The 21591-nt window shown below is 36.4% G+C and overlaps 1 protein-coding gene across 1 annotated transcript in view; it reads right to left on the bottom strand.

Moving 5' to 3' along the window:
• Positions 1-21591, bottom strand: part of UNC13C (unc-13 homolog C) — a 496691-nt gene that overhangs the window by 53307 nt on the left and 421793 nt on the right. The window contains exons 27-29 of the mRNA XM_090270625.1: positions 19196-19252; positions 14221-14301; positions 613-760 (exon numbers count right to left, since the gene is read on the bottom strand). Coding sequence (XP_090126751.1) covers positions 613-760; positions 14221-14301; positions 19196-19252 — 286 coding nt within the window. The remainder of the gene's footprint in view (positions 1-612; positions 761-14220; positions 14302-19195; positions 19253-21591) is intronic.

The following is a 21591-nucleotide window of genomic DNA, read 5'->3' as shown; positions in this document are numbered from 1 at the left end:
CATAAGTTAATGTAATAACCAAAAGATAACAAATCACAAAGCAATTTGAAAGAAAGGTTATGTAACAGAATATCCTAGAAGCTTATGAGGTGGGAACATCACAGTGTAAAACAGTTCTGGATTTTAAATAACATATTTCTTGGCCCATTTCAAAGTAAAAGTTGAAAAATTTTTTCATATAGAATTAGAATAAAATGAGATTTCCCTTTAAAAAACCCCAAAGCTGAAGATTTTACATTTAAAATCAGGACTTGGGGAATTATCATCATTTTTTTGTAAGTTACCAAGACCAGCAAACAATGAATTTTTTGTACTAAATTGAAAAGAATATCATAGTCATAGATATTCAAAACTAGGACTTGCTAAATTTTATGAAGTTAGAATCACCAACAAGAGTCAACCATTCTATACAGTTTTAGTGTTAAGCATCCCCTACTGGTACTGAAATTATTTATAAAATTACAAATGTTTAAAGTTGGTAATTTTCGGTTAAACAAATCCTCCCCTATTGTTTTAAAGTATTATAGTAAAAATCATAAATATTATTTACAATAATTATGTTGAATTTTAGTTAGATGTTCAGTTTATTATCATATCCAATGTGTTACTTACTCTGTGACGTTTGAGTGTCTATGAACTTCTTTATCAAGGCATCAGTTGTTTGGGTATAAAGACTGAGAGCATATTTCAGAGATTGAAGATCTGGGCTTTTTTCCAAGAAATTCTTTTTGAGGCCACTTCCTCCTGCATGAAAGTATTGCTAAAAAGGAAACAAATAATGTAAGCAGAAGCATTTGGAAATAGTACTGGAGGATGGGTTTTATTGCTGTAATAGTAAAGCTCAAATGGCATAATACAGTATGAACAATGTGAGGTGGCTACAAAGAAAGTGCTACCACATACTCAGTGCTAAGTCATTACCATCTAATTCAGGTTCCCTCAATAGCTCTAAAATGATGCTCTATACCATGGACCTGAGATCTCTGAGGCTTAGGACTCTTTTTCTAATTTAAAATTTTAGTTAAGCATATGAGATCATGAAGATGTAGTGGTCAGCATCCTTCAGAATGACACATTCAGATAATAATGAACTTGGTTATTGACTTCTGTTTCTAGAGGATGCGAAAAATGACCATGGTTAGCAAAATTTCACAAGGAAGGGAACTTAGTCACATATTTCAAGACACTAGTTTGTGATTCAAGGTGAGATAGCAACTTCTCTATCTTGTAATCATACAATAATGCAGATATAGACCAACCTAAAGGCATAGAGTAGTCCTTAGAAAGTCAACATTCCTGAACCTTGTGTCTGATAAATGTAATAAATCATGTAAGTTTTATTTTTTGCTAATGTCAATCAACAAACTTGAAACATTACAATAGTTATTATGTGAGCTCTTTGACAATAAATACAGTCATTGAAGAATAGTAGCATTTTACATACTGTAAGAATTATACATGGCATCTCTTTGGAAAGCAGGATATTTACAGATGTGTGATGGAACTAAAAATGTTTCCTCCCCCAATCATTTGCAGATGATAATATATTTATACTATTTATAACATTATGTTAATGTTAAGTAAATAATTCTCCCACTCTCTCTGTACCAACAATGCTAAACACTCATTGCAACATGGCTCTCTATGATCCATGAGCCCACAAAATAACATATTTTGAAAAAGCTCAACAAAAATTTTGATATATGCGCTATTTTTGTTTTTATTTATTTTTTTATTGTTGTTATATTACAGTTGTCCCAAGATACATGCTCTTAAATGGACATGTGTCATCCCTCTATCCCACTCTTGTAAAAATTCTGAGCTAAAGCAATTCAATGAGCCAAAAAATCATAATTACCTCAATTTTATCCCCTATTCTAGTGGAGATATAGAAAATTATTCTGCACATTTGTAGGCATCTGAGTGAGCTTTTGAATAGTATAATGTAGGGAAGATTCAAGGCAATGGGGATATAATAAGAAGGAAGATTGCTCCAATTACAGACACCCTCTCCAAGAAGAAACTAGCCACTTAAAATTTTAATAGAAAAACGGAAAAAGCCTTTTCTTACTTTAAAAAAAAGACAAAGATATAAAATTTAAAATTTACACTTTGATTTTATAAAAATGTTAAAATGTTTTCACAAGTAGGAAGTATTTGTTGAGAACTGAGCCCAGCATTGTTTCAGGTGCATTGGTGAATGAAAAAAATATGATCATTCTTTTCTTCATGAAACATGATGTAATATTTAAGGTGGAAAAATATTAAATAAATGTATTTAGAGGGGGAGGTTTAGTTTGGTCTTGACATTTCTCCTAGAGAAGTGGTGGGTGCTCTCTGGAAGTCTGTTTACACAAGAACCAAAGAGCCACCAGATGCAATAACACCCTAACAATAAAGAGAGTGGGATAAATTGAACCAAGAATAGGCAGGGTTTCTAAAAGAAACTTATTTTCTCTGTGTGTTTCTCAGATCAGATCCAGTCTTATTAAACCTAAGCATAAGTGCTAGAAGATTATAATAAAAAGAAGAAGAAGCAGCAGCTATAATGGTATTTTGCCATCCCTTGGGACTAATGAGAGTTGTAAGGGATGATTGTGACTTTGAAATGGGCATAAAAGATTAATGGGTTATCTTTGCTTTTCATTGTCTTTAAGCTATTCTAAACTCTGTAAATTGTAGGAAATCGGTAATAATGTAAATGAACGCACCCATATATATGCAAATTAATTATTTCTGGTAGGATAGGACTGATGATTGTTCTGTGGGGTAGATCTGTTTTGCCTATATTTGTAAATTTATTTCAGCTTTCTTTATTGCTTATCCTTATGAGTGGTTCTTGAAATTCCCCATTTGAGCTAGTTATAAGAGCTTACTGGTTCCCTCATAAATAATGAAGTAAATCACATTTTGGCTTGTTTTACAGTGGCATGAATGTCACAATTATACTATACTCTCTTTTAAAAAGTGTTTTTTAACAGTGTATGTAGAGTAGCATGGGTGACAGCATTTATAAGGGTGACCAAAAGTTTTACTGTCTAACTTGTGAGAACAGGGCCGTGGGCCCATGGCTCACTCCAGCAGCATCAGTGTCAGGGTCTGCCTCCCGGCCTGTTCTTTCTTCCTTTGTCCCTTAACAAATGTTTGTTAAATGTATACCATGAACCAGACCTTGTACTGATTGCCAAGGATATGGAACTAAAGAGGTCCAGAGGTTGCTGTCAAAGGGACTATAATCTAGTAGGAAATGTAACCAAAATGCCAACATGACTTCAATAATATATTGCAGGTGTAAGAAAAACGATTTGAAATACAGACAATGGGGATGCACACAATTCTATTGGGGAAGGAGCCAGTAGAGGTTTCTAAAGAGGTCACATCCTTGATGTTTATTGTTTTATCAGCACTGCCATTTTAAATTTCAGCAGTGCCTAGATAAGTCACCCTAAGTGGTTAAGAGAAAGAAGACAACCCACCACCCCCTTGGTAACTGACAACACTTAAGAAGAATTGAGGTACTTATAGTTCTCAGAATATGTTTCTTTGGTACAGTTTGAACTTTACTGGTTTGCTACTATTATTCTATTCTCCTCATTAAACTTGTGCTGCCTAGAAGCTTTAAGTTGCCTGTAGGTAGTGGTGGACCTAGGGAAGTTAAGAGATGTTATGGTTTTAAAGATTCACAATGTTTATTAACACATTAAAGACTCTGTGACCCACTGTGGTAAAGAAATCTATATAGCCTTTAATTAACACACAGTAGTCTGCCTTTATGTGCAGGGAATGTGTTCCAAGAACCCTGTGAGTGCCTGAAGCTAGGATAGCACTAAACCCTATATATACTATTTTTTCCTGTACATATATACCTTGGATAAAATTTAACTTATAAATTAGGCTCATAGAAGACTAACAACAATAACTAGTAATAAAACAGAACAATGATCATAATACAGTGTAACAAAAGTTATGTGAACGTGGCATTATTAACTAAAAGAAGGGTTACTTGAACACAAGCACTGTGGTATCGTGACAGTTGATCTGTTACCCAAGTTGGTTATTAAGTGACTAAATGGGCAGGGGGTATATACAGTGTGGAGACACTGGACAAAGGGATGACTTATATCCTAGCAAGATGAAGCGAGATGGCTAAGATATCAGCATGCTACTAAGAATGGTGTCCAAGTTAAAATGTATGCATTGTTTATTTCTAGAATTTTCCATTTAATATTTTTGGACTGCAGGTAACTGAAACCATGGGAAGTGAAATCTCATTCTTAAAATTACTTGGCTACAGGACACATATCACATAAGACTTTTATTAACACTTGGGGACACAAATATTCCATGAAATAGGATTTAGGAAATCCTAGGATAGAAGAATGTGACTGGATTTCATATAACTGAGATGGTTTTGAGGGTCTAGAAGGCTTCATGAAAGAAGGAAACTAGAGTTAGGGTATTTCTTCTTGAACTCCTTACAATAATTTTATAGGAAGACACGTTTTTACAAGGAAGGCATTATTTTGTGGGTTTCTGGTACATGGGGGACTAATGAATTGAAAACATAAGGTATGAGTTGGTTCCTGGGGAATGCATAAGGGTCTCCCTAGAGTGTTTGGTACGGCACTGAACTGACTTCTGCTAAAGCCTCTAACAGAAGAGTAAGTGAAGGGAAGATTTGTAAGGGCAGAAATGATGTCTTTGTCTTTGGAGATGTAGCAAGACAAACCCAGGACAGAAGGTAGCAATGTTAGGAGAGAAAGCAAAGCTATGAATAGAAGTCTCCATTCACTGAGCAAAGACAAATAAAACATGCTATTGGCACATTACTCAAAGAGCAAACGAAATGACTTCTGTGGTTATGCAAATGAAACCTTGGTGTGATGCTACTTTATGGGAAGCCTTTCACATAGTGTTCAGAACCTTGGCCATGGCTAAGAGCACAGGTAATCAGGAGAAAGGAGGGCACAGTCATTGTAAGCACTTTGTCATTCAGAGATTTCAATTCAGTTTTGACTCTTTGCAAGAGCCCTGGTTTAAGGGATATACATATATATATATATATATATATATATATATATATATATATATATGAGGCGGATGTGTGGGAGTGAATGTTCTAGCTATTAAAATCCACTATCCACAGCTCAGTGCAGCTGAATTGCTCTCCATTCATTATAGTAGTAAGTATTTTGGAGGGGAATTATGTCCTAGAAGAGGATTTTTGAATGTGGGGGTTTAAGCCTCCTCAATGTTTTCCTTTTATTTATGTACAAAGTGGATTATTCTCTATTGATTCTAAGCAAAAACAAAAACAAAAACAAAAACAGAAACAAAAAAGCCCCCATGACTGTTTCTTACTGTTTCTCTGCAACCTGCAGAATAATCCCTGAGCTTTTTTGATCTCTTCAGATGTTTTACTTAGACTGGTGCAGATTAGCAGAAAATAATTGGCAAAATAACACGTTGGGATGGGTTATTTTCTTCTCATTCAAGGAAGGAATTTTCAATCAGTTAGAGTGAGACAGGATAGCAAGAAGCTAGGAAAATTCCTTGGCAAGTGGAATAGGGAAACTGAGACAGATAGCTGAACACAAAGGCTGAGCAATTTGCAGTCTGGCGCAGATGGTCACCAGGATGGACTGCCTGGCAGAGGGCAGAACTGGGGAAAACAAGGACCTGACCCTCAGGGTAACCTCTTCTCCTTGGCCTTTCCTCCCAGGAGATAACATCCAGTCTCCAGTTATATTTCAGGCCCAGGCCCAGGAAAGCAGCAAAACCCAGTGGGCAACACCAGAATCAACTGCAATGACTAATGACGCCCTGCCCTGGCACTGACCAATCAGTGGAGACCATGACCCTGAAAGAACACACCTGAAAAACTGATGAATATTCTGCTGAAACCCTCTTCTGAGACCTCCCCTAAGATTCCTGCCTGCAAGGATGAGAAAAGCCTCAAGACAACACCCAGCGAGAACTCTCTCTCTGAGGAGCGACTGGTGCTATTTCCTTATTCCTCTCCTCTCTTCTTTCTTCAAAGAGTCTCCTAAACTCTAAGGCAATGGGCAGCTGGCATCTCGTCCCAGGCTAACCCCTGGAATCTGTCTCCAAAGCCCCCTTTTCTCTGACTTCCCAGTGAGCTAAGGCAGCTCAATCTAGGCTTTACTGTTGCTTCTTCTACGCTACCCTTCCTTGTTTAACTGTCCCTGGCTTTAATAAATGTATCCTAATAGGTATCTGGATTCTTGTTGTGAAATTCTTCCTTTGCAAAGTCAAAAACCCACACACTACAGTTGACTCTAGGCAGACCCACTCAGGGCCAGGTCCCTGTCCAGTAAGTAACAAGAGGACATAGGACCATAGAGAACTTGGCTCTTTAGTACTGCGAGGGATAAGAATGTGAGCTGGGTGATGTTCTCCCTACCCTTGGCTCTGTCCTGGCTGATATTTCTGCCACAGACTTGAACAGATAAAGGCAGAAAGCATGTTTTACAACTGTGTGCAATTGAACTAAAGTTTGAAGTTACTACATTGGATGGAAGAATCTGGCTTCAAAGGTCTTGGCAGTTTGGAATGGTGGGTCAACATATAATAGTGGCTCAGATAACAAAGAGGGAAAAAGGGTCTTTACTTATGATAAAATGTTTTCTGCAAAATACAGAATAAGAGTGACTTAGCTTAACATCAGTAATATTTAAGAAGTCATAAAGCTTTATTTGCTTTCAAGTTCAACACAATTTAATGTGATGGGCAGCTATCAAAGTTTATAAAATCTTATCCTGAGTTAACATAGGTAATCAGGTCAGGAACAACAACATTCTTTGCCGGTGAGAACAAGTATAGAATATTAGAGTCATTCCTAATTCATTCCCAGGCTTCACTGTGTGTGAGAAATACCAAAAAGTGAAGAGCATCCAAACGTAGATGAGCAGGACTGGGTAAGGTCTAGGGACATATTACTTAGTAAATGGCTGCAACATCTTCAGGCAGCACTGATAGTTTTCTTCTGTGTCTGAAGGGATATCATATACAAAACAAAATATAATTTTTATAGTAGTTTCAAAGGACAGAAAGAGGGCTAATGCATAACTACAAGTATTAAGGAAGTAGATTTTTGGTTCAATATAAAAACCATTGCAAGTACATCTTAAAAATTGGAGCTAATCAGTTAGTGAGGTCCTATTACTGGCCATTAGGTGATGGTCAGTTGACCACAGGTCAGCAGTGCGGCAAGTGGCATATCTCTGTATGAGTACAAGAAGGGACTTGTTGGGTTATGGTTCCAATTCTGAGATATTAGAATCCTCTTCACCTCTTTGACTCTTTGCCCTTTACTTTAAAATGTACCAGAAAATGTAATTTTTTAATCTTTCCTGTGTGCAATGTGATTTTTGCACAGATTATTTAACCTCACAGAATATCAGTTCATTTATTTGTAGAATGGGAACAAAAATATCCTCTGTGCCTGACTATAGTGTGGTAAAGATGAAAGTAATTACTCTATCTGTAACAGCTTTGTGAACTGTAAAGATCATTCTACTCATAAGAAAATATACTTAATTGGCAAAATAACTCCCCAAACTCTAGCCCTGCTTTCTTTCCTGAGCACCAGTCCCTGCCTTTGGCAGTTACTGGGTACTTGTTTTCATATCCCTGCCAACTTATCTAACTCCGATGTGGCAATAGGAACATGACCCTCCTGCCTAATCTGCCATTTTCGCAGTGAAACCATGGTCCCTCCCAGCCACGTGGCTGATGACCTTGGAGTCACCCTGGGCTCCTCCCTTACTCTTGCCCCAACTTCAGTTGCTAAGTTCCAGTGATTCTCCCTTTCTCATGTCCATCTTTCCTTTCCTACTCCTATGGCACCTCCCTGGTGATAACCCCCTCATCATCTTACTCATTAAATAACTATAGCTGATCTCTGTGACTATAATCTTGAATTATTCAATCCATTTCACACATTCCTGTAGAATTTCCATTGCTGAAGTTGTACTTCTGGCATGCCATATATTTTCAAAATCATCAATGGCTCCTCATTTATAGAATCCACCGAGGGTGCAAAAGGACCTCTGCACTTTTAACTTAAACCTCATTTTGCACTGTTTTTACTATGTGAACCTATTAAATCCAGTCTGGTGGGTAAAATGGTCTAGTCACTGACTCCTAAACCTCTGGTCTTGTGTCCTTCTATGGTGAAATTCTTTCTCCCTGATTATGTTCAAGTCATGAGTCTTCCTCCAAGGAAAACTTGTCCTTTCTATGCAGACTGTTAGCCCCCTTCCATCCCATCAAGATCACTCCTTCCTGATCAGCATTTCCTGATCCCTTCACTTCATAGTGGTTGCTTACTCCTCTAAACCCTCACTGCTTTTAGCGTCTTTATCACCCTATTTCATCTCTTACACCGTCCTCTTAAAAGTTAATACATCGTCGGCAGCCGTCCGTCTCGAGAGACGATGGTGTAGCTTCTTAAAAGTCTATCTGCACCGCCGAGAATGGCTGTGCAGTCCGACTTGGGAGTGACACGGTATCTGTCTCCTCCCGTGTTGAATCGACATCTTGCGATGACGCTGGAGTGTCCTCTCCAGTGAAACTGAAGCTACAGAGCCTGGGCAGGGTGATATGGAGGGTCTGCTGTTGCCCATGCAGCAGACCCCCCCTCTCTTCGCAGCTGAAGGGTCCAAGGGAAAGACGGAGTCAATACAGCTTGGCTTCAGGTGCGCCGCAGGAGTTGCCGGTGTTGACTACAACGTCAAACCGCCTTAGGGACTCCGGCTCCGGATTTTCTGTCGGGGTTTACTCCCTTAGCCTTTCCCCTGAAGAGGTATGCCGCAAGGCAGCGGAGGTTTTTTGGAGTCAGAGTTTTCCTTCTCTGATGTACCCTGACTGGAAGATCGAACCAGCGACACTTAGCTCGCAGGCCGACGCTCAATCCACTGAGCCAAAATTATTATCTAATTGTTAATGTGCCTTTTCCATTTTTGGATGTAGAGTAGAAACTCACTGAGAGAAGGAACCTCACTGCTTCCCAGAGGGAACTCTAAGTAAATACTGAAGAATCTTATGGGGTTTGTGCCCTTTATAATAAGAAGTTGCTGTGCACAGGCAACCCAAAGGCCAGAACACAAGGCCTTAAGGACTTAAACTAATGCTTGGGGCAAAGAATCATATTTAACAGGTAGCTTCATTGTGAGAGAATGGAAGTTTTATTACGAAAGGAGGAAAAAACTGGCTGCATTAGAGTGTGTGGGATCTTGTGCTGAACAGCAGAGAGGGGCTGCTCCAAAATAAACCAGTTCTCAGGCAATACAGTAATTACATTTAAAGAACTTCTTATATGCAGGAACCAATTTACTTATTTTATATAAGACAACTCATTTAATTTTATGACAATAATCCCATCAATCCTATTTTAATTCCCATAGGAAAGGAAGGCAGCTTGCACACTGAGTTTCTCTCCCTTAATTACTCACTATCTTGCTACTCCAACTGACAGCAGTATAATTCCCCACATGGTTTCCAATATTTTCTTTACATTTGTATTATATATTCATTTCCTGATATTTGTAAAAGCTGTCACCCTTTACAGTCATAAGTTGGCTTTGCTAATGTAAGGGTGCCTGGTGAAGAGCGCTATTATTACATCTGAATGGGGAGTGAAAAGTACTATGGGTAAAATATCATTTTCTTTATCTTGAAAAATATCTAGAGATACTTTTTCTATTTTTTTTGTATTCTTCATGAAACTGCAAAAAATAAAGCACTTCAGACCTGATTGTAATTTTGAGAGAAAAAAATAGTACTACTAAGTTAAAAAAAAAAATCAGGATAAATAGTCTGCATACCTAGCAAGACGTTCCTTTTATAATTCCATTTAAAAACTTTCTAAATTCTTCAACTCTTCATAGTAGTCATATATATGAAGATGTTTCACAATCTATTCTTACTGACTGAGGGGAACATGCTAATGTTTCTTCATGAATTTGCAGGAAGAATTTACTTTTTGGTTACATATATTATTTGGCAGTGATTTCCCATCATCATTGTTGTCCTCCTTTCAATATTTGATTCATAATTTTGGTGAATTCAGGCAGATAATTTACTTTGAAAACTTAGATATAAGAATAACCTGCCTTTAGCAACTGAGATATACTTTAAGAAAATTATTTGATACATATTTAGAAAAATAATTTCTACTACACCTGAAGTCTTCTTTTCCATTATCATATCAGACTAGGTTACTCCTTATTTCTAGCCAACAACCTGAAATTCAGATCATTTACCTTGATGTTTAAGCCTCAGTATTTCGGTTCCAATCCTATATTCCTCTTTTATTCCCTGTAACACACAACCAGTCACGCTCTGTTTCTACACTAGACTATGTGAAGTTCAGGCTGACCCACACCTTCTTGCATTTCACTCATGCTTTTATCTTGGCCTATAACAACTTTTCCCCCTTGTTTTTCTCCAATTTATTTTTTAAATCTCAAATTTTCTTCTTAGGAAGCTTTTCCCTAGGTATCCACAAAGAATTTATCACCCTTGCTGCACTCCCCACTGCTTTGTCCACCGTTCTTTTATTTTGTCCATTGTAGATGTTTTTATTCATAAGTAAAGTGTAATGTCTCTCTTCTCCAGCCACCTCTTCATCCCTCACCATATTTTCTATATACAGTAAACCTTCAAATAATAATTTTTGAGTTACAATACTCCAAACTAGATAAGGTACTGTGTTCTTCCCATGAACAGCTAAACTTTAAATAATGCAAAAGCTATACTTATACTGATAAAAAAAAAGAAAATGCAGAGAAGCAGCCACCAAAATTGTCTTGTGACTAATGAATAACAGGATGGAGTAAGACTTTAGTCAGGGTAAGACTCTCAGTCACAACATTGCATATCTTGCTCTGTGTTTGAAACCCTGAGTACTAGAAATGGTGTTATCTAGGATTACATTAGAAAGTAATAAGTAAATTCCAAAGCTATATTTGAATAGACATTCCTATTTACTCCAAATTCTTTCCTTTACACCAAGAAATGCAGATTTCTAGAGGGCTCTGATCCATATGTTTATTATTTTTAAACCCCTGTATCTCATATCTGTAAACACATCTGCAGCACACAAAACAGAGTATCATGGTCAGGTCCAAATGGCAAACCAGCCAGCTTTTTTTATGGGTATTTAAAACTTCATCATAAATAACAAGCCTTGTTCAAGATTTAAGATTTTCCTTAAGTCTGGGGGTTCATGCTCTGGTCGAGAGTACTTACTTTTGGAAAAAATGTCTCCTGTTTCCCTGAAAGAACCTACATTTCAAGGAATCCAGTAGTCCCGAGTCTTCCTGACATGTGGTCTGAGATTCAGAAACTCAGCTAGGACTCTTCAACCCAGGGTTTTCCAACTGGCCTCTTTATCAGCTTGCACAGAATGATTAAGTTGTTAGCTTTTTGACTCATAGCTTTTGTCTTTTACCTTTATTTCCAAATACGATTGGTTTGGCTGTATTGGCAGGTGAATGGAATGTCTCAAAGCAACCATGGTAGCTGCAGCATATCACTGTAACTTCTGTTATTTGTCCAGTAAAATCTTTATTATTTAAGAGAGTCAATATTTTAAATCAATATTTGCATAGAAGTTAAAAGATTTTAAATTAGTTTTAAATAATTGGAAATAATCTAAATAATTAAAATATGGAATTTTTAACATTTAGTGAAATAATGTGACATGGAAACCAGGACATTGACTATAGAGTTTGGAGTTTTTCCTCAGCTCTGCCAATTACTAGTAGGTCTGTGGCCTTAGACAAACAATTTAAACCTCGTAGCCTCTGTTTTCTCAACTAAAATATGCAAATAATCATTCTTGACCTACCTAACACCCAAGATATCTATACAGACCAGGCAAAATGAGGTACATGCCTGAAAGATTACTTGAAAAACTTAAAAAACAGTATTTCAGCCTATATTCTACACATTTCTTTGTGTTCTCCTTTTCTAACTCACAGCTTATTTGATGAAATTGAGTTGAAGAGAAATTAAGGATCATCTCTCTTGCAGCCTTTGGGTGTTAGTCTGGTTAACCTCTGCTGCTTCTAAGAACATCTTCCTCATGAGGTCCCTGCTTGTCTTGTAGTGTTCCTTTGCTGGGCTCCAGGCAGATGTTGCGATTACAATTATTTTAAGTGGTATTCTTTTTTCTCCTGAATTCTTTCATAGTCAACATGAGCGTTAGTGCTTGAAGACCATCGGTAGGGGCAAATCTTAGCTGCAGACAAGATAAAGGGAGTCCTAGCTTTGGTAGTTGATGACAGGGCCATTGAAAGCAAGTACCAGGAGAATGCCTTGGGAGAACGGCAGGCCACAGGAACAAGAGAGTCTAATAGCAGGTCTAGAATGGAGACCACTGAGAAAGAGTTGGCATCACAGGAGTTGGGGAATAGGGAGACTGGAGACTGCCCTCAGGCTCTGAGGCTCAGGAGTACCAGGGTCAGACTCTAGTACTAGAATAACCAGATAATGATGTAGACACATTTATTGAATCTTGGTCATCAGATAAATTCTAAAGAGCAAGGCAAGTGATTGGTGGCTGAGATCTTCACAGATCACCCAGACAGGAAGATGGGATAGTTGAGCTGTCAAGATGTATATTTGTTTGGAGGTCAGAACTGTCCCAGAGTTTGGGAAGAAGTCAGCCTACAGGTGTTGGTCATGTCCCTGGACCAAGATGAATTAGAAAAATATTGGGTTTGTGGACAGGGGCCAAGTCTGTTACTGCTTTGAAAGCCACTCCTTATTTTCATAGAACACCTTTTTCTTTCTCTCTTAAAGTCATACATTCACCTAATAAAATCCATGAAGAGCAGAATTTAGATTCTAAAACTTTTATTATTTTTCCTTTTCATGGTGCACTTCAGAGTTCTTATTTTTCTTACTAACATTTCATTTCCTCATATTTAGCTATTAGTGCTGCTATAACTTCAAAGATCACTTTTATTCATATTTTTGAAAATAATTTTTAACAAGAGCCATTTTTCATTTTTTTCTGTATTTATTTTTCATAATTTTCTGAAAATTATTTTGTAAAATTTCCATACGTCCAGGCAATACTCTTGCTGCATATTTAGAAATTCTGTTTCTGTAATCTTGCAGCCTAAATTCAGATTCCCCAGTTTCTACCAGGTGTTACAAAACTTTCACCTCACAGATTTCATTTTGCAGTTTTTGGCATTGAAGAAGTAAAAGATAGCCTCTTATGAAATGCTGACATTGCAAAACAAAAGCTGTGAGGTGGTAGTTTTCTGAAGATGTCCAATTGTTACACAGGTAGAACTCTGTTCTAATGAATACCATTATGTCTGTTTCTATACAGTGAGCCTATTCCTTGCTCTGGTAGCTGACACTTTTTGCTACAATGTTCACACATCCTGAATAATAGATGCTGCTCACAGTGAAGGGAGAGGACACTGGACACAGTTAAAATTTAGAAGATGGCATTAATCTTTCACTCTTTTATAAGCTTTAACATATAAGTACAAAAATTATGTATATAAATATATAAAAGAGCTATGAAAACAAAGAAATTCTAAGTTAAATTTTAAGCTCTGCCCACATGTAGCCCACACTATAACTTTTGGTGAACCTTTGGCTATGAAAAATTGATGCACACAATACAATGCCTTTGCGTTTTGAGCAGAAAATTAAATTATTGAGCTTAATAGGAAACAGAAGGTTATCTTTTTAAAAACCATTTCAGAAGGGGGGTGAGTGGAGGTGAAAGACGTATAAGGGGGATAAATAGTAATGGAAAAAATACAATAAAAAGTAAACTATTAAAACATAAAAATAATAAATAAGTAAATAAAAATAAAAACCATTTCAACAAGCATAGAACACATAGAAAGAAATTCTGTTAACCTCAAACCCCCTGAAGCATCTGTTTAACCTGGCTCTGGGGATAGTACATGGCTTTCTTTGAAAACAGATGTTACAACATTGGTTTCACACACTTTTTCTAGAGACAAACAAAGGAGGCAAGTAACAGGTCAGAGTAATATGGATGTAATAAGGAGATAGTACGGGATAAGTCTGAGATACTTCTGGAATTATCTATATAGCTGTCCATGGATGGCAAAGCTCTATGGATATGCATATGGCGTAGCTTTCTCTGGGGGTACACGGAAGACTCTGGATGCACATCCAGAGGCACTGGAACCTTACCTTGATGGTCGCCAGGACCACCTCCATTATAGTGCACTGTCTTAGCGTCAGACCCTTGGCATCCTCTCGAATCATGTGCTCCTGTTAAAAAGGTTAACAATTGCTTATAAAATAACCAGTTTGTTTATTTAACAACTATTTTAAACAAAATCAGTATAATTCCCATATGCAAACATTTCTATTTGAACTATTTTCTTATCAACATGTTTTAGATGATAATTTTGTCATATATTTAATAAACATCCACTTTACTCAAAGAAGAAATGAAAAATGCTTACTTAAAAAGTAATGCTTTGATTCATATGTGGTTTTTCTTTTTTCACTTACAAGTTAATGGAGAAAAAAGAGAGAAACCTGAAAAATATGAGTCAAAGCTTTTTCACCATAATTCCTTGCATTATGTTCTGTAACACTAGAGAAGGTCAATTATGGAAGGCATTTAAGAGGTGAATTCTAGCTTCTCTCAATTGCTACAGACAAAGACTACCTTAAATATAATGTCTCCAATTTACTCTCTTTCTTGAAGCCCTTTAAGGCTTAGTTATTACTAGGAAAGGGTTAACTGAATTTAGGTCTAGATATTTTCAGTATTTCAAAATCATTTTTCAATATTTTAGAACTGATTTCCATATTTTACAGTAGATTTTCCTCATTGTTCACTCAGTGTGAGTTGTCTCAACCCATCATTCAAAGCTTCTTTAGGGAAGACAATAATAAAGAAAATAGAAATTTGTCTAAGAGAAAATTTTAAAAGTCCTGATCTCCAAAATTAATATAATCTCCCCCAGGTGGCCACTATTCTAGTCAATGAGGTCCAACAAATCTTGAGTGCTCATTATGTGCCAGTACTGTTCCAGGTAATAGAGACATATTGTTCGATTAAAAAAAAAAAATAAAAAAAGACTTTTCTCTCCTGGAACTGAAATTCTAACTTCTACAGGTGCCTTTGTGTGAATTAGAGGGAAAGCTCATGTGGGTAGACACAGCTCTGAGAATACATGGCTTTGTTAATGGATTGGTGCAGTTGGTCAGTAATAAAGGTACCTCTTTTTCTATGGGGAGCAGCTCCACATCAGCACACATGGCTTGCCAGGTGGAGCATGGGCTTTGTTTTGACCATCATTTGCTAACTTAGCCAGGCACTCTGTGCAATTCACAAATTGTGAAATTACAGCTAGTGGCTCATCTTTCTGTTCTAGCCCTCACATTGTTATTTAGCAGATGCCACAACATCCTGAAGGTGGTTTCTATGTCTTACTTCTGCAGTCTTTCAGTGCCTATCTTGGCAATTATCACCTGCTAGACACCCACTATATTTCTGTAATTGAATTGTACTTCTTTTAGCTTATCTTGAAAAGTTCAATGTGCTTAAATAGAATCATACTCCTTTGACTATTGTTGAAACGATGGTATAATGCTTCATGGATCTATAGTATACACATCTGCATTTTCCGGCATCTTTCTGTGTAGGGATTTCATCCCCAACATATGAGTCCATTTAATATTTTAAAAAAGAAATATTAAATATCTTTTGAGACTCAAAGAGTAATGGAAAATGTTTGCTGAAGTATAGGAGAAAATGCTTTAGGACAAGTAAGTACAAGTATTTTATATTAAATCTCTGGCTTCATCAGTCTTGAATAAATTTATGAGGTCACATTTTTAAAATACATGCTGATAGTAATATGTGGTATTGTAGAAAAATATAATTCTTGCTAAAACTAACTTCCTGGGATTTAACAATATTTGATTCAAATAAAGGAGTCTCTGAAAGAGGCTGGCAATGAGTAATTGCCCAGTGAGTTACTGCTTGCTTGCAGTAAACGCATAGTCTCAGATTTTTTATCAATTGGTTTGATATTGTATCACCTGTCTATAAGACATATTCATGTAAAAAGCTATAACAAATCTGATACCATTAAATAACAAAAACTTGGGTGTACATAATATCCATACATTATGAATTTCAAGAAACATGAGGTAATAAAGATATGTTGAACTGTTAAATAAATACTTGCTTCATGAATCTATTCAAAATCATATTTCCCTCATTGTTTTGTTTTTTTGATCATGTGTTCTTTTAAGTAATGTTGCTATTTATTAACATTTCTATATAGGATTTCTAAGTCTACCCATTGGTGAATTAGTCTAAATAGCACTTTTCCAGTGGCTCAAGTTTGCTTTCAAACTAATATATAAAAAATGTAAACATATTGGTACATTGGTATATTGGTAGTGACAGTCTGGTAAATAAATGAGGGAAATAACTTGTAAAATTTCAAGTTCTATATTGCGGCGAGATTTTAAGTTTTTGTGTATGATTATTGAGGCTTTATTGCTCTGTAACTCAAATGGATGGGCATGTGAGTTAAGCCAAATAGCATGTTCCACTTCCCAGGCCACAGTGGTTGGCTTGGGGATGTTGATAACACTCCATCAGAGCTGATGATGTGCCTGCCAGTGGATTTTGCTGGAATTCCTTGTATCAAGGGGGGGGGGGTGTTTCCTCTACAAAATTTCAAGTTCAGGAAGGGAGGTTTGTTATAGGAATAAGGAGAAGAACAGAGCTGAAAGACAGCAACTGGGTCCCATAACATCGTTTGAATATCTGATCAAGCAGTGATTGAACCAGAGTTATCCTAGGACTATATAGTTTCATGCAGAAATAAAATTTCTCCTTGCTTATGTTAGGATGGCTTTTCATCACCTGTAACTGAAACATTTCTACCTGATATAACGATTCATTCAGGAAACTGAAGCCAAGGGAGATGGAGCATATTTTCTAATATCACACAGATGCTAGAAGCGTGGCTGGGGCCATTTCCTTTGTAATGACTCATGATGCTGTTTCACCTTTATGGTTTTATAGGAGAAACTTCAACACCATATAAATCCATTTTTTTAAAGTAGAAACTAGAAATCCCAGGAAGGTATAAGAGGGATAAATATAGAGACAGCCAAGATACAAAGTAATATATTGGCAGTGACATCTGCTTTCCCTTTGAAGTGTCAAAATCACTGAATACCTATAAGAAACAATTTTAGGTGATAGTTATGTCTCTAAATGAATGATTGGCTTTTTTCTGAGGAAGGGGATAATGTAGGTGACAAAATAGGATTCTGAAATTATAGGGCAGCTATTTTGTCATAGTAAGTAATTACCCAGTCAAATGGATTATCCTCCTTCTATGTTTAACACACAAAACAATCCCCTACCAGCTGGGGGAGGAGGCAAATAGTTCTTGCTGTGAGTGGGAGGTGGCAGTCTCTTTGCAGTTACTCTACAAAGATAATATCTGCATTATATTACTTATCCTCACAACAATCCTGTGAACCAAGTGTTAAAATTTTCTGCATTTTACAAATGCTACATCTGAAGGTTAAAAAGGTTAAATACTTCAGCTAGAGTCACCATAGCAGGAAGCAGCTGAGGTAGAATTGGAGCCAAGGTGGTCTGTATCTGGAACCCATCCTCATACTATACTATATTCTAATCTATAAAAATCAAACAAAAACAACAAGTTTTCTGACTAAAGGAACAATGTTGGTCTGTATGTGGTTCATTAATAAATGAATAAATAGATGAAGGGAATGTGGTATATACATACAATGGAATATTATTTGGTCTTTAAATAGAAGGAAATCCTGCTATATATAACATGGATGAACTCAGAAGACATTAGGATAAGTGAAATAATCTAGTCACAGAAGAATAATATGTATTTTTAACCAGTCAACTTCTTCTTCTACCTAGTCAAGTTCCTATCACATCTGCAAAGTATTGAGAATCTCAAGCAATGATAAAGGGCAAGGTTGCTTAGTCAGCAAATTCTCATTTATCATGGCATTGAATATACTGACAAGTTTAATGTTTGCTTTGATAAGTTTCATTTTCCCAATTAGATGTTTTCCCTATAAGACTCCTCTAGCCTTTACTGAATTTCTATGAAATGTTCCATTTTGCCTTTATTCATACAAAGTCACTTTAGTATATGAAAGAAGATATAATATCTGTCCAGAAAAGTCCAACCATTGTTAATATAATGAGAACAGTTTGCGTGACATTGATATATTCTGGCAGCCAAGGGGAGTGGACTGGAATGCACATGTGAGAACAATGACGACTTCACTGTACTAGTTTGTGGGGACAGTAGATGTCATCGAGTGAGCATATGTACTGTGTGGCCACTGAATTTAAGTGACTGATGAGGACAGCAATGAAACTGCATCAAATTTTGCATTAAGCTTGAACATCCTTCACAGAAGCTATTCAGATGATTCAGAGGCTGCAGCTATGGACAACTGGTGATTGGCAGCTTCATCATGACAATGAACCTGCTCATGCATCATGTCTCATGCAGACTTTTTTTTTGCAAAACAAATCACCCAGGTGATTTAGCCCCATAAAACCCAGATTTGGTGCCCTACAACTCTGGCTTTTCCCAAAACTAAAATCACCTTTGAAAGGGGAGAGATTTCAGACTGTTAATGAGATTTAGGAAAATATGATGGGACGGCTGATGGCGATTGGGAGAACTGTGTGAGGTTTCAAGGTTCCTACTTTGAAGGGGACTGAAGCATCATTGTCTTAGGTACAATGTATCTTGTATCTTGTATTTTCTTCAGTAAATGCCTGTATTTTTCATAGTGTGTGGCTGGATACTTTTTGAAAAGACCTTGTATGATCTCTATTTTGCACCAAAAGCAGTAATGCTGAATGCTTTAACGCAAAGTCAAAAATTTCCATTTGTTCTACCAATTGGAAAATCTTAGAAACACAGGGGAAGAAAAAGCAAAATTCAATCCCTAAATTTGACCTGATTCATCCTTAATGCAGACTGTGAGATCACAGATCCACATGTTCTTAGTCCTGCCATGGTTGATACCATTATTGATAGAAGGGTAGCATCTTGCAGAGCTGAAGTTAGCTCAGAACTTTTTACAGACAATAAGTAATTTTTAAAATTCTTATTACCTTCAGTTTGGATAATTGTCCAAGATCTTTAGCAGCGCTGAAAATCATCTGCCGTCCCTAGAGATACACATTAAAAAAGAGAGAGAGAGAAGATTTAGTCTAAGAGCTTTAGTAATAGTCACCATGGAAATGTCAGTAGAGAGTCTGCTTTATTTCTTTATAGTACTTGTGACTTTAATGCCAGATGCCCTTAATAGGTCCATTTTACAGATGGGTCAAAGATATTTAGTACTACTAACATTATAACTGTCCTCATAGTTATCCCACTTCTGTAAGTTTTAAGTCTGAGTTACTGAATGGGCTGCTGCTCCTATAGCCAGTTTAATATACTATTTGGATTAAATCAATAATCTTTAAGTATTATTAATTTTTTGTCAGTAGAGGAGACTACTTTACTCCATTTTTTCCCAAAATAAATCTATGCAAAATTTCAAGATGCTGTGCAATCTATCAGAGACCTAAGTTCTCCCTTTTCCTGGAATCCCAATGTCCTGGGCAGAGTTTGAAAAACATTGGATAAACCATCCAACATATTACTAGAATGAAGAACTAGAGGCATCTCTGTTGGTAAATGTGATAGGAAAAGTACTAAATTTGACTAAGTTCATTAGTAGCCTAGAATATTTTCACAGTAAGGAAACTCAGCAACTCAAGAGTAACATAATCCCTTTTTTTTTTTTTTTTTTTAGTAGAACCTGTATATTCATCAGGAAATGAAAGAAAACAAAGTTCACAAGAACAGCAACCATGTCTAATTTTGTTCATATGTTATTTCTAGTACCCAGCACATTGCCTAGTACATAGAAGCTCAAGGAATATGTATTAAACGAATAAATAAATGATATAGCATCATACTTAAGAGATCTCACTATTAGAGAAATTGAGGTGATAGTAAGCTTTCCTAGGGAAGGCCTATATCAAAACTGAAATGTCATATAACATGATTTAAGAACTCTTGACAAACCTTATACTTTACAAAATTATGCACTAGAAATAGCAGGACTCATGGGAAAAATAGTAGTGGGCAGTACAGGTAAAGCTCAGGCAAGTCTGTTACCAAATAACTGTCAAAAACAATAAATGCTACTTTAGGAGATAGATGGCAGCTTGCTCAGTGAGGCTGGTGGCTGCTTCAAAGAATACTAAAAACGCAAAAAAAAAAAAAAAAAAGTCCAACAATAAAAATACCAACCACAACAAAACAATAGAATACAATTATGGGCTGAGACAGTACCCATACACACACATACACACACAGGGGAGGGAAGCCTGCCATGTGTGAGCCATGCAAGAAGCATCTTTCTGAATAGAAGGCCTGTGGGTGAGTGGGCCCTCGCTTGCTTAAAACTTTTATTTTAATTGGGGATGAAAGGACTTCTGCCTATTTAGTACCCAAGCTCAGTGCTTTTCTTTTCTAAAGTTTATAGTTCTTCTGTTATATTCCAGAGCCTCTCACCTAGAAAAATTTTCATATAAACCAAACTAACTTCCAGGCTACACTGATTTCATTTCCCTTTTGACCAACTGCATGATCTTTAACTGGTGTTGCAGAAATGCCTTATGTGTTGTATCAGAACAAGGTATGTGTGGGGCTTGGTGTGTGCATGTTTATATATGTGGTTTGGCTATGCATGCATGTACAAATGATTATGCCACACATTAATTGCATGAAGCAAAATTTAAAATAATTTGATTTTATTATATTTATAATACATATATATGTACCATTGGCAGTAAATAAAACAAAATGTATGTATCTTCACATCTCAGAACACTTTATAAGAAAACATTTCCTATATAATTTCATTGGATAAATATAGACTATGCATAATTAATGGCTTAATATATATTTTAGTTTAATTTATAGTTAGTCATTATTTACATCGACTTGTCTTTCTCTTAGGAAAAAGACTCCATAACAGATGCTCGTTAAGATATTTATTTCATTACTTGGTTCAAAATATGGAAACTGAGGTACCTGGAACTGTGTGCCATTGGGCCATTTTCTAACTTTGCTGTGAACTGATCTTTCTGGCTCTCTTTTGTTTCACTGTGTATGATACAATCATGTGCTTCAAGTTCTTGGGGTGTCTCCTCTATTAACCTCCATGTAGGAAGGTAACAGATGAAAGCAAAAGTAAAGATGAAAAAAATTCTATATGGCAGTGCTGGATTTATCTTCTTAAATGTTAGATCTCAGACAGAAACACAGTGGAGATGTTCTATCCTAAATCTCTTTCTCTGGAGATTCACAGTAAAATTAAAGTTAAGAACTTATTTTTAATATTAGTAGACCATGTAACCATGTAAGTTGAAGTTTGCTACATTTGTTCAAAAGATAAAGTTTGACTGCTATTGTTTCTATGTAAAACTGATTTATATAGGAAAATGTTATT

Source organism: Furipterus horrens, unplaced genomic scaffold (genome assembly GCF_987537825.1).
Source record: "Furipterus horrens unplaced genomic scaffold, mFurHor1.1.pri manual_scaffold_3, whole genome shotgun sequence".
NCBI lineage: Eukaryota > Metazoa > Chordata > Mammalia > Chiroptera > Furipteridae > Furipterus > Furipterus horrens.
This window is presented reverse-complemented; position numbering and strand designations above follow the sequence as displayed.